At 35.6% G+C, this 14575-nt stretch overlaps 1 protein-coding gene across 2 annotated transcripts in view; it reads left to right on the top strand.

Annotated features, from left to right (window-relative positions):
- The window catches only part of TENM2 (teneurin transmembrane protein 2), an 823064-nt gene that overhangs the window by 629569 nt on the left and 178920 nt on the right, over positions 1-14575 (top strand). For both annotated transcript variants that reach the window (XM_070937374.1, XM_070937373.1), the window contains exons 7-8: positions 5163-5368; positions 13583-13778. In XM_070937374.1, coding sequence (XP_070793475.1) covers positions 5163-5368; positions 13583-13778 — 402 coding nt within the window. The remainder of the gene's footprint in view (positions 1-5162; positions 5369-13582; positions 13779-14575) is intronic.

Here is a 14575-nt window from a genome sequence, read left to right as displayed (position 1 = left end):
AGCCCCATGTAGAGAGCATTACAATAGTCCAGACGAGAGGTGACGAAGGCATGAGTGACTGTGCGTAACGAGTCCCGATCTAGAAAGGGACGCAACTGGCGAATCAGGCGAACCTGATGAAAAATCCTCCCGGTCACGGCCGTCAAGTGCTCTTCTAAAGACAGCCGTGAGTCCAGGAGGACGCCCAAGTTACGAGCCCTTTCCGTGGGGGCCAATGATCCGCCCCCAATAGCCAGCGATGGCGCCAGCTGACTATATCGGGACGTCGGAAACCACAGCCACTCGGTCTTGGATGGGTTGAGCCTGAGCCCGTTTCTCCCCATCCAGATCCGTACGGCCTCCAGGCACTGGGACATCACTTCAAGGGCATCGTTGGGGTGGTCCGGGGTGGAGATGTACGGCTGGGTGTCATCAGCGTACAGATGGTACTTCAGCCCGAAACCACGGATGATCTCGCCCAGCGGCTTTACATAAATGTTGAACAGAAGGGGCGAGAGAACCGATCCCTGTGGCACCCCACATATAAGGGGCCTCGGGGTCGATCTCTGCCCCCCTGTCAACACAGACTGCGACCAGTCAGAGAGAAAGGAGGAGAACCACCGTAAAACGGTGCCTCCCACCCCCAACCCTTCCAGCCGGTGCAGCATGATACCATGGTCGATGGTATCAAAAGCCGCTGAGAGGTCTAACAGGACCAGGACAGAGGAACAACCCCTGTCCCGAGCCCTCCAGAGATCATCAACCAACGCGACCAATGCCGTTTCCGTGCTCTACCCAGGCCTGAAGCCCGACTGGAATGGATCTAGATACGACGCTTCATCCAGGTACTGGGGTAGCTGTCGCGCAACCACACTCTCAACAACCTTCGCAACGAAGCAAAGGTTGGAGACTGGACGATAATTAGCCAATACTGCCGGGTCCAGGGAAGGCTTCTTGAGGAGAGGCCTTACCACCGCCTCTTTCAAGGCGGCGGGAAAGACACCCTCACCCAACGAAGCATTTGTAATCCCCTGGAGCCAGCCTCGCGTCACCTCCTGGGAAGCCAGCACTAACCAGGAGGGACACGGGTCCAACAAACATGTGGTCGCGTTCAATCTACCCAGAATCCTGTCCACGTCATCTGGGGTCACAGGATCAAACTCATCCCAGATAACAGTCTCAAGACCTGTCTCCGTCATCCTCGCTGGATCTATCCCGTCAGAGTCCAGACCTGCCCGAATCTGAGTGATTTTGTCATACAGATACTGAACAAAATCCTCAGCTCATTTCTTATGAGAAATTCTATAAATAAGAGACAATATCAGGAGAAAAGATAAAACAATACCTAGAAAAATCTGAATTACCCAAAATACCAGAAAAATACAAAAAGGCATTAGAGGAAAGGATAATGATGATAGAACTAACAGAGGGGATCAAAAAACAAAAGAATGGTAAAACACCAGGCTCAGATGGATTGAGTTATATAAAACATTACAGAATGTAATAAGCAGTACAATGCTGGTAGTATTTAATGAACTCCTGGAAGAAGCGAAGATACCAATCTCACGGATGGAGGCATATATTACTCTTATACCAAAAGAAGATACAGACCTGCAACAAATAAAAAAATACAGACCAATTTCTCTGTTAAACACGGATTATAAAATATTTGCATCAATAATGGCTGATAGACTAAAGAGACTGTTAAATAAATTTATACACACAGATCAAAATGGTTTGTTACCTAAGAGACAGATTAGAGACAACATGAGAATAATTTTGAATACTTTGGAATATTATGAAGCCCATCCAGAAAAACAACTGGTGTTGTTGTTTCTTGATGCACAGAAGGTGTTTGACAACGTAAATTGGCAATTTATGATAAAGCAATTACAGACTATTGACTTTGGCGGGAGATTTAAAACAATTTACTATAAGCAATCAGCAAAGGTGATGGTAAATGGAGATATGACAGAGAAGGTTAACATTATGAAGGGTACAAGGCAGGGATGTCCTCTGTTCCCATTATTACTTGTGTTAACACTAGAGGTATTAAATAGAAATATAAGACAAAATGAAGAGATAAAAGGTATGAGAATTAAAGAAGAAGAATATAAACTGCAGGCATTTGCAGACGATTTAGTGTTTATTTTAGAGGACCTCCAAGAAGTAGGGTCAAAATTAATAGAACAAAGAGAAGAATATGGAGAAGTAACAGGGTTGAAAATTAATAAAGACAAAATGAAAATATGAGTGAAAAACATCACAGAGAAGCAGAAAAGGGAGTTAAAGGAAAAATTAGATATTCAGATTGCTAAAAAGGTAATATATTTAGGAATTCAATTAACAGCAAAATGTATAACGATTAAGGAAGATAATTACTATAAATTGAAAAGACAAATTGAGATGGATTTGGAGAGATGGAAGAATTTACAATTATCATTAATGGGCAGAATAGCAATAATTAAGATGAATATATTACCAAGATTGTTGTTTTTATTTCAAACAATACCAATAAAATTAGAAAAAAATATTTTGAAAATCTTAATAAAATAATAATGAAATTTATATGGCAAGGGAAAAAAGTGAGAATTAACATAAAAATGTTACAAGATGCAAGACTTAGAGGAGGGTTTGGACTACCAAACTGGGAATTATATTATCAGGCAGCAACATTATCATGGATGAAAGAATGGATTGTACTAAGAAATACAAGGTTATTGACATTGGGTGGATATGATTTACAACTGGGTTGGCATGCTTTCTTATTGTATGGAAAGAATAAGATACATAGTTATTTTCAAAGACATTATGTAATAAATGCTTTATTATTAGTATGGGAGAAAGTTAGAGAAAAACATTATTTAAAATACCAATATGGCTTTCAACAATGGAAGCGTTAATACATCCAAATATTATCAATATGGGAAATATTACTAGATATAAAGATATTTTATCAGAAAAGGGGAAATTGAAAACAAAACAAGAATTAGAAGTACAAGGAATTGATATGGTTTGGTACATACAATTGCAAATACAATCGAGATATGAAAAAGATGCTAAGTTATATGGTTTCTACTTGGAGATGACAGAATTGGATGAGATACTCACAGGAACAGATGAGAGAATGATTAAAAATTGTATAGTTACTTATTTTGTATTAAATTAGAAGAAGAACAAGAAAAAGAAACAATGATAGTATGGGCAAAAATTTTTGGACGCGTAATAGAGTTAGATAAATGGCAGCAACAATGGGAAAGAAAACTATAAATTAACAATTGCAACAGTATATAAAGAGAATTTGTATAAAATGTTTTATAGATGGCATATGTCACCGGACAGATTGGCAAAAACGTTTAAAGATAAATCAACTAAATGTTGGAAATGCCACCAGACACCGAGATCATATTATCATATGTGGTGGACGTGTGCAGAAGTGAGAAACTATTGGGCAATGACGCAACAACATATTGATTTAAAACCGGAGCTGTTTTTATTGGGTATTTTATTTGAGAAATTTAGTAAAGAAAATGTATATTTGATTATTCATGTAATAACTGCAGCGAGAATTGTATTTGCACAAAATTGGAAAGCCAAAATAAATCCCTACAGAGGGAGAGGTAATTGAGAAAATATTAGAATGTGCAGAAATGAATAGATTAACATTGGCAATTAAAGGGAAGGAAGAATCGGAGTATTATAATATATGGGAGCCAATTTTATCATTGGATGGAAAGTGAATATGGACAAAAAGTGGTATAAAATTAAATAAATTTGGAAGGAAAATGCTTTAACAGGAGATATAATAAATTGAAATGTAAAAGTATGTACATATTAAGAAAATAATGGTAAGCGTTAAATATGATGACACAAAAAATTTGTACCCAACTGACGCACTGATTGATCAATGATATAATGTTTGTTATGAAGAGAAAAAAGAAAAAACTTTTTATAAAAAAGAAAGAAAGAAAAGAAGTGAATAGCACTCACACATCTGGTAGGCACAGCTTCTTGTAATCCAAGGTGTTATTTAGGTGTCCTGGAGTTGGCTGCCTGGTGACCATATACAATACAGTAATTTCTTTGATCCCACAATCCATCTGATCTGTTTTCTTTCATTGCTAGTTCTTTAACCCTACCAAGCCTTCTGTTTTCTCTCCACTTGTGTCACATGCCCAAAGTAAGTTTCTTTATTTGATCCAAGATTGAATGATTGTTCTTCAGCTTAGTAGCAACCCATAGATCTATAATTCATTTTTTTTTTGTCTCAGATTTGTATTAATATCAAGGTTTCATAATTGCTTATGACTCTTCTCATAGCACGTTCAAGTCATGCAGTTAAACAGATTGGAAGAAAGTAAAAGTTATATACAAATACATAAAAGAATGTGTTATTATTGGGTTCCTTTTTGGCCTTCACAAAGCAAAAATCTAGGAATTCAATGAAATATAAGTATCAAATGTTCTCTTTTTGTTTTAATGTGTCTATATTATTGTTTCATGATAGTTTTACTATACATCAGCCAAAGGCATTGTCTAGGGAACATTATTAGCCAAAATATTTCAACTAAAATATGATAAAATATAATAAACCCAATATAATAAACAATACATTTAGTTTCTTAATATTTGGTAGAAGAAAATGTAACTGTCTTTAAGTGTATTTCCTTTCATCTGTATTCATTTCTTTTTATATTTTGATTGCTTACAAACTTGCTTGGTATTTGACACAGGATGAATACAAGTCATTGAAATTATTCCTTCACTTTCCCTTGTGGATTTATTTTCATATTCTGTTCACATTAGAATGGTGAAAAGAGGGCAAGAAGCTTTTAATGTGCTTAGCTGACTCTCTGCTGTTATTATGTTTGATCAGTAAAGAGCAGCACTGGAAATAAAAATGGGAGAGAAGCTGTATGCAAGATTTTAAATGCCCCAGGGAACAAGTTTATAGCTTTTTAAGAAGAAGATTGTCATTCTTACATTGATAAAATTCTACTAGAAGCAGTTTGCTTTCATTGTTACTTTTTAAAGTATAGGTTGGTAAATTTAGTCTTAATAACTACTATGCGCTTTGCATTGACATATAGGTTTGCTACCCAGTTTCATCTTAAATAGGAATGCTAAAAATAAATCTGTTTGATTCTGATTGTCCTATGGTTTTATTGGCTCTTGTCTTCCAGGACCATGGGCCACTAGAAACAATAGCATTGACAGTGGAGAGGCAGAGGTCGGACGGAGGGTCACTCAAGAAGTGCCACAAGGAGTATTCTGGCGAGCACAAATTCACATTGCACAGCCACAGTTCCTGAAATTCAATATCTCTTTAGGGAAGGATGCGCTTTTTGCTGTCTATATAAGAAGAGGACTTCCACCATCCCATGTACAGGTATTGTACTAAGTTGCTTAAAAGACCAAAAGATGATGATGATGATGATGATGATGATGATGATGATGATGATGATGATGATAAAAAAAATGGGAATTGTTTTGTAACTACTGTAACTTTTTAATCTGAGAATTTGTATTACTTGTCCTATGTTTAGCAAAGATTCTATGAATTTTCACACCTCCATTACATTGAGGGCCATTTCTAGGACAGAGAACATCCTCATCCTGATAGTAATATCACAATCACTTCTTTCTCTATTAGCTTTCTCCCATTTGGTGTCCTTCAGTTTTTTTGGAACATTGGGTAGGACAATAAGGCCTAGAATTCCCATGCTTGTCTGGTAATTGCTATCCCACATCAACTGGTAGGTGCTGAGTTGGAGAAGAGACCTAACTGGAAAGTGAAAAGGAGGGGGAAAATTACCAGTGAAGAAAGCAGCCTCTCATAATATTTATTTCTGGTTTAAGGGGGGCTTTTGTGAAATATGTGAGGCATTATCTACAACCTGCTTTGCCATATGAACATTTGTAATCATATTCTTACAGATACAAGTTTAAGTTTGGGAGGATGTTCTAAATTTGGAGAGAATATTACCAGATTATCACCCAATTCTATCCTATTAACCTAGTTAAAATGCAAAGGTACATAACATAAATTCTACCTGGGATTTGATTTTATTCCTGCATTTGGTATTCGAATCCACAAATCGTTGCTTAAGTTTACTCCCAATTATAGTCTTGCACTACAGGAGTCCACAGACCTGGCTTTTCCCAAAAAATAATATTTCTTTTATCCTGGCTTTGGCTAATAATATTCACCAATTTCAATATGCCCAGAAAATATGCACTAGCTTTCTGAGCAGCTATAAACCTTGACAACAGGATAACGCTACGTGGCAGCATCTATTGATTACTTAATGTGCTGCTAGGAACAGCCTGTTCTATCCCAGAATAAAAGTAGCATTAAATGCTTTTCTTTATGACTTGCGAGATTTATATTCATAATCTAGAATTGACATTAGGTAGCATCCTAAAGTTAAAAATGAAAATGCCATGTTCCCACAGTTTAAAATTTTGATTTGGCAAAGGAATGTAAAGCTTGACAGTTCCTCACTGATTAATGTAGATAAGCCAAAGCAAGTTAAAATCCTTTGAGAGAACAAGTCAATAATCAGAAAATTAGGTACATGATTAACCTGAGAATATGAAGACACAGTTCCTGTCTGAAAACCCCAATGAGTTTGAAGCTTCTCCGTAAGTCTTTAGCAAATATTTCAAGTGCCTAGTCAGTCAAATTGATGGAGCTGTTGGCCTGTTTAGGAACAGTTCTGTGGATAGGGAATGATGTATCAAAGGGATAGCAACCCTTCAGAAATGCTACCTTGAGTGACATATTAAAAGCTAAAAAAAAAAAGTTTGATAGCTCTGTGAGTTACAGTATTCTCTGGTGGTAAAATACTTAACATGCTTCAGTAAATTACTCTTAAGCTTGTTCCATTTTTTATCTGTTGAACTGAAAATTAGTTGAATGTTTAGATGCCTGAGGACTCTTATCTCTATTATACATTCATGTCCAAGCAAAGACAAGTATGTTCATCAACAAAATAGTCCAAATGAAAAAGAGTAGAAAATCTGATAAAAATTAATACAAAAATATATTAGTAGTGCCTAATCAATGCAATATTAATCCGCCTTTCCTATGTAATGTTACACTCAAGGAGATGGAACTACTTTGCCAAAGTAAGCTACTCTTTCTATTATCCTAATTACGACTAAAGGCTAAAGGGAAAAAGGGTGAACCAAAAGTGTTCATTTGCTTTATAAACTTATTGAGATTTTAGTATATCAATTTAACTCTAAATTACACTCAGTTTCAGTGACATTATCAGTGCAATCTCTTATCATATGGCAGAGTTTTAACTTCCATAATGCAAAACAAGTATTAAAAGTAAACTTGTTTAGGTTGTCATGTTAAGTGTCAAATGACTGGTGGATGGGTACTTCAGTATATAACCTTCAGATCAGACATTTATGAATAAAATCATGACTTATTTAAAATTACTTGGCAGAAATTTATATTGTTTACAGGAATGAGCTGCCTTAAAAGTATAATATGTTCCCATTGTAAACTTAAATGCAGGAAGTAAAAATAACTTACATATTGTTATTTTGATTTAACTAGTTTACCTTGTAACTCCAAAAAATACTGGAGTATACATTGTAAAATTCCTACTTCTCACGGAAGTAGTACAACACATCTGGAAGTAGTACACACATCTGGAAATGGGTGAACTAAACATGTCCTCCATTAATAGCAGAGCAAATTTATAAAGTTAAAACAGTATGTTTGTCATTAGAAAGAAAGACAATTTTCCTATGAATCTTTGCATAATAGAAGAATGAAGAGTATTGTCAAAAGAGAAAATAGAATATGCTAAAAGGTGATAAATGCTTTTACTAAACAAAAATTATAACTATTCTTTAGAGATGTGACATACCTTCAACGAAAGCAATAACAACAACAAATTATATTTTATCTGTCCTCTCATTTTAAAAGTTTACCTGGGACTTGCAATACCTCAAAGTTAAATATTATAAAAGTTTGAGATGCCTTTTAGTAACCTGAATTATTTTAAAATGCTACATCGCATTCCACACATTTATAAATGATTGTTTGACACCAATTCCACAAACATCCAAGAAATTAAATAGCAGTACAGCCTATTAAGTGTGGCATGAAGAAGACATAAACATAGAAAATGCAACCCCCAATAACTTATAGATGAATTATTCATCCCTTAATCAAAACATGGGGCATGCAGCTTCAGCTTGAGAGTCTGAGAACTCTAGGTTTGATTGTACTTGCTTCTATGATAAGAAGCTGCTCATGAAGGGTTCTAGACACACAACAGTGATATAAACAATCATAGAAGTAGTTACTGATTATTCTCGCCGTCTTCTTTCCCCTTTTATCCTATTCTCCCCACCACCAATGAAGCAAGATACATTTTAGGAACAAGTCAAAGCTGTAAAATAAAGGAAAATGGAATTTTTAATATCTCAGGGGTGTTAACATATTTTTATAATCAAAGCAAAGCAAGTGAGAAATTTAACTAGGTATATTTATGTCCTCTAGAAAAGATGATAACTTACCTTATCTAACACACACACATACACTGGCTCCCTTCATGAGCATTACTACAAGTTAGATGAAAGGAAGCCTAATGACACAAAAACTCTTAAGGCTTAACAACTAAGTAACCACATTAAAGATGTTTCCATAATGTTGAATTATGTACTGAAAACTTTTATCAATTTATAAATAACTTTGAGTTTGGAGTAAACTTGGAATTTTGTTTGGTTGGAAAGAAAATACCACTTAAAATTTTGAGAGTACTAGATAAGTAGGTAGGTAGGTAGGTAGGTGGGTGGGTGGGTGGGTAGGCAGATTTTTTAAAAAGTCCTTCCAAAATAATAGAAGAAACATCATCAACTTAAATCAATTTCTAAATCTAATTCCATCATCTAGCAGCTTCATATATAATTTTATCTTTTTGTTTCCAGCACATGATTTTTGATGACAGATACACTTTTACTGAAGAGTTGTAGGAAATTAAATAAAAAGGAAATAAAGTCAGTCTTCCCAAGTTAGATTTGAAAGAAACTTAATTTAAGTTGTAAGAACTGATTAGCAATATATTCAAAGATCTATTCTCCATGTCAATAGAGCATACAGCTTGTTTCTGATTTCAGAGATGAAGTTACAATCTTTCACTGTGTGGTCCACATCTCTCACTTTTATCCATTTATGCCTGGCTTTAGGGGGAAACTGACATTTTCACCAAGAACATTTTGTAAAAACAGTCCATTATAAAGAAGTTATATCAGAAGTTCAATAGAATAGAACAGAGAAATGTAAAGTAATGAGCCAGCCAGACAGGTGGTGAAGCAAAATCAGACCTTGAATTCTGTCTGTAGCTGGTTTACTTTAACAATAAAGACAAAGCACCTTTTTATTGAATTCATTAGCTAAAGTTTATACATCACCTCGAGGGATAAAAATTCAGCTCATCCCTACTTTTTGATGTTGTGATTCTCCTTCCCTATAATAAATAAAGCAACTGAAAGTTCTAAATATTTTCACTTAGCATTGGATACATTGCAAGATTTTTTTTATGTTCAATAAACTAGTGCATTCAATACTATAATATTTGAGGAAGAAATACAAAAAAGCACATAAGGTAGAAAGAGGGTTTGGAGTTTACTTAGAGGGCAATCTAGTTTTCATGTAAGGTTCAGATATAGAGCATAGACGGTTTTTTAAAAAAATAGAGTCATGCATTGTAACTGCCAATGGATTAACCATTCTGGGTTAGCCTATCCAATGATTTGTTTCCTATGTTTGAGACTAGCAATACAGCAAAGCAGTTTTTTATGCTAAACTGCTTACCAAATATATAAAGGTAAAGGTTTCCCTGTCAGTCATGTCCAAGTCTAGGACATGGTGCTCATCTCCTTTTTTTGGCCAAGGGAACTAATGTTGTTCAAAGACAATTTTCATGGTTATATGGCCAGCATGGTTATACTCCAAGGGCACATAGAATGCTGTTACCTTCTCACCAAAGTGATACCTATTAATCTACTTGTATTTGCATGCTTTCAAACTACCAGGTGGACAGGAGCTGGAGCTCCTGAGTAATGGGAAGTCACCCTGTTGCACAAAGCTCAGGTCTCGAACCTGGGCTGTCAGCTCTCCAGCTGACAAGCTCAGCATCTTTAACCACTGAACCATCATGCCCCCTACCCAAATATATAACCCCATGTAAATCTTGTTTTCCTTTTGTAACTTTTGTCTAAGGCAAAGCTACAAAGAATTTCTCTACTAATGAAGTCAAGAAGAAGCACGTTCTTTCTAAAAAATACTGGATATTTTCTATTTGTAATCATCTGTAGTGTTCTTTTTCATCCTTCTGTATTTTTTTCATACCAGAAAAATTGGCTACAGAAAGATAAAGCTACTCTTGAACGGATGAGACCCTGTAATGTTCAGGGTGGATTCAAAAACTGGTAGTAGGCTGTTACCATTCAGAGGCAAAGCAAGTATCCAACTTGTTATAAACTCCAACCTTTATCAGGTATTAAGCATTATAAAAACAAAGTATGACAAATAAAATAAAAGTAGGGCCTGGACATTTATTACCACAAATGAGTAGAGAAACAGTTAAGTCTGTAAATTCACATTTATTTTGATATATATGTTTCCCAATGTATACCTGTTTCTCATTTTTTTTATGTGAATTTTTCACTAATATATTTACATTAGTTTTCTTTTTCTTTTTTTTAACCTGAGAATTGCATTGCAAAATTTGGAAAAATACACATTCTCAGGGATTCTAATTCACAGAACAGTGTCATATCTAGATGTCATAAAATTTCTCCCAGATGAAGTTCCTCAAAAATTTTTAATTGAGGTACATAAAATAAAGGAAAATACTTCTTAGTGACAATACAAAAAAAAAAAAAATCTGTTGAACCCTGATACCTAATGTAAAACCTCTGAATTTTGATATTCACTTCTAAAATGGGATAAGATCAGTGGTGGGATTCAAGTAATTTAACAACTGGTTCTCTGCCCTAATGATTTCTTTCAACAACCAGTTTGCCAAATTGCTCAGAAAGTTAACAACCGGTTCTCCCGAAGTGGTGCGAACTGGCTGAATCCCACCACTGGATAAGGTCACACCTGCAGAGCCTCATACAGTTATGTGTCCAATCTAAAGTCATTTCTCACTGTATTTCCTATATTGTGGAACAAAAGAAACATCCTCCACAACTCCATTTCATTCAGCATCTAAATTTAATGGTTAGATGGCCATTGTAAAATATATTTTTCTTTAATCTTAAACTTTGACATTCATTGTGATACTTCACCACAGTTGTATAAAAATGTCTGAGAACTGGATCATATTAATAAAGGGAATGATACAATTTGAAAAGAAACATTAATTTTTCAGAAAGAACCGATACCCCTCTTTCATGTTGTCATCATATTTAATGCAGATATAAGATGCCTGAATTTTTATTTCCAGTTCTTAATACTGAACATGATCAATATCCTCCATTATCTCACTTCAGTTTGCAAAGTCGTTCCCCACATTCACTGTTTTGGAATCATTTGAGATTGGGAGATTGTTTTATCTTCCATGTAAGCCAACCTCTTCACTATCCATGTCGGCTATCCATCCAGTTGCCTACTGCCTGTTGGGAATAATAGGAAGGAAATAAAAGCTGTGGATTAGACATCTCAGGGTGAAAAAGATAAAAAATGCACAGGGCATTCTGTCAGCAGTTCTCTTGTTCCTGGGGTTCTACGCACATATGAATTAAGCAGTCTTTTTCAATAAGTCAGCTCTAATGAGTTGTCTTTTTAGCAGCAGTATAGTTGAAAGTGCAGTGCACTGAAAGCTTCCTGCATCTTCTTGGACACAATTGCTGCCGTGGGGTAAGACCAGGTCCCTGTAGCTTCAGCCAGTTCAAATCATTTTAGCACCTCTGCATGTTGCTCCTTCGATCTGGCCAACTGCTGAGCCTGCCTGCTATCTGAGGGACAGAATCAGTATCACATGCAGAAGACCAGAAGAGTCTATCATCACTATCCAAGCAGAGCAGCATGCTATCAGTGAAAAATGTCAAGTTTTATTCCTACATTGTTCCATGTTGACCCTCAGTACACAAACCACCTAAAGAGCAATAAACTCTGAGAGGCAGGGGAACGGGAGTCTTCCAAATACATTATCCCAATCAAAAAATATTGCAGAAGTATATGTCTATGTCTTTAACTCCTTCCTTTCCTCCTGACAGATATGTTTAAATAACATATGTGGTTATATTAAGGCCTTGCTACAATGGAAAAGTTTGTATGCTTTTTATGAATAGCATATATTTATGAATGTATTGATTGTGTGTCAAGTAGTAAACACTATTACTATATTTGCAAAAATTAATGCACAGAGAAGTAATAAACAGATGTGATGTAGGCATGTCCAAATTTTCAATGTGGTTGATTCTATCCCTCTGTTTATGCAGCCTAGAACTATGTTGGCTTTTTTGGCAGCTGCTGCACACTGCTGGCTCATATTTAAATGGTTGTCCACTAGGACTCCAAGATCCCTCTCACAGTTACTACTATTGAGCAAGGTACCACATATACTGTACCTGTGCATTTTGTTTTTCTTGCCTAAATGTAGAACCTTACTTTTTTCACCACTGAATTTCATTTTGTTAGATAGTGCCCAATGTTCAAGTTTGTCAAGATCCTTCTGTATCTTAAGCTTATCTTCTGGAGTGTTGGCTATTCCTGCCAGTTTGGTATCATCTGCAAATTTGATGAGTCCCCCATCTATCCCTTGATGAAGATGTTGAAGAATACTGGGCCTAAAACAGAGCCTTGGGGTACTCCATTGCATACTTTCTTCCATGTAGATGCAGTTCCATTGAGGATTACACACTGAGTGCTGTTGGTCAGCCAGTTATGTATCCATCCATCTGGTGATGATGCTGTCTAACCTACATTTTTCTACTTTATCTAGTAGTAGGTTATGGTCTACTTTATCAAATGCCTTACTGAAGTAAATTATATTGACAGTATTCCTCTGGTCCACTAATTTTGTCATTTTATCAAAAAATGCAAAGAAGGGATTGGCTTACTTTCCAAAGCACCTAAGGGAAGGACAAGAAGTAATGGATGGAAGCTTATCAAAGAGAGATCCAACCTAGAAGAAAGAGAAATTTCCTGACTGAAACCAATTAATCAGTGGAACAGCTTCCACCAGAAGTTGTGGGGCTCCATTATCAGAGGTTTTTAAGAAGAGATGGACATCCATTTGTCTGAAATGGTATAGAGTCTCCTGATTGGCAGGGGATTGGACTAGATGAACTTTAAGATCCCTTCCAATTTTGTTATTCTGTACAACCAGTGTAAGATCTCTGGTCAATATGAGTAGGAGAGGGAAAGAGACCAAGTTACTGGGTTTAAACCCTGTGAAGATTTAGTCCTTCAACAATGCCGCCTGTTCTAACAAAAAATAAATAAATAAATCCTAAGCATCATATTTTTTTCCACTGCAAATAAGCATTCTAATACATTTGTGTCATACTTTATGCAATGTAAGTATAGCAAGTGTATTTTTTTTTCTTTTCTTCTCTCCCGTAGTATGATTTTATGGAACGTTTAGATGGAAAAGAGAAATGGAGTGTTGTGGAGTCTCCTCGTGAGCGTCGAAGTATCCAGACGCTAGTTCAGAATGAAGCTGTATTTGTTCAATATTTGGATGTGGGGCTGTGGCACCTTGCTTTTTACAATGATGGCAAAGATAAAGAAGTGGTTTCGTTCAGTACTGTCATATTGGGTAAGTATGCCATAGCTGTGCACTCTTGGCTATAAAACATGATTAAATTATGTGCTACCATTCAAACATATCTTATTCAACCTTGGTGGGCCTTCGTTTCAAACAGGCATAGTGATTTTGCTAACCTCTAGCTGGATTTCAGCTCTGATAAACTCTGGGGAATATTGTGTTATATTAAATATGTTCTCCCTTAGCTTTTAAACTCTTTAATACTGGAAATATCTAGAAGAATATTTTATAGCATTAACCAATTTCATTTTAATCTTTTATAGCTCTGGGCAGCTTGGTCTAGTGGTTAAGGCACCAGGCTAGAAACTGGGAGATTATGAATTCAGTCCCACTTTAGGCATAAAAGCCGGCTGGGTGAACTTAGTCTGGTCATTTTCTCTCAGCCCAACCCAGAGCTGTTGTGGGGAAAATAGGAGGAAAAAAGAACATTTCAGCAGGCCGGCCTGGCCTAACCTCTCTTTTAAATTTAAAAAAAAATTAATTTTTTTTTTTAAATTTTAAAATTTTAAACTTGTCTTATGAATTTGGGGTGTTTTAAATTTTGTTTTCTGGGCCAATTATTTAATTGTATGTTAATGGTTTTTTAACATTTATATTATATGTATTTTATTCGGCTGTTCACCGCCCTGAGTCCTTCGGGAGTAGGGCGGTATACAAATTCAAATAATAATAATAATAATAATAATAATAATAATAATAATAATAATAATAATAATAATAATAATAATAATAATAATGTATTATTTAGTACTAGTATTATTTATAAAAAAAAATAATGAAAGGCAGGA

The sequence above is a fragment of the Pituophis catenifer genome, unplaced genomic scaffold (assembly GCF_029215685.1).
Source record: "Pituophis catenifer annectens isolate HBS135680 unplaced genomic scaffold, rPitCat1.0.hap2 SCAF_2, whole genome shotgun sequence".
NCBI classification, from domain to species: Eukaryota; Metazoa; Chordata; class Lepidosauria; order Squamata; family Colubridae; genus Pituophis; species Pituophis catenifer.
Note: the sequence above shows the minus strand (reverse complement) of the source record. Positions and strands in the feature narration are given on the sequence as shown.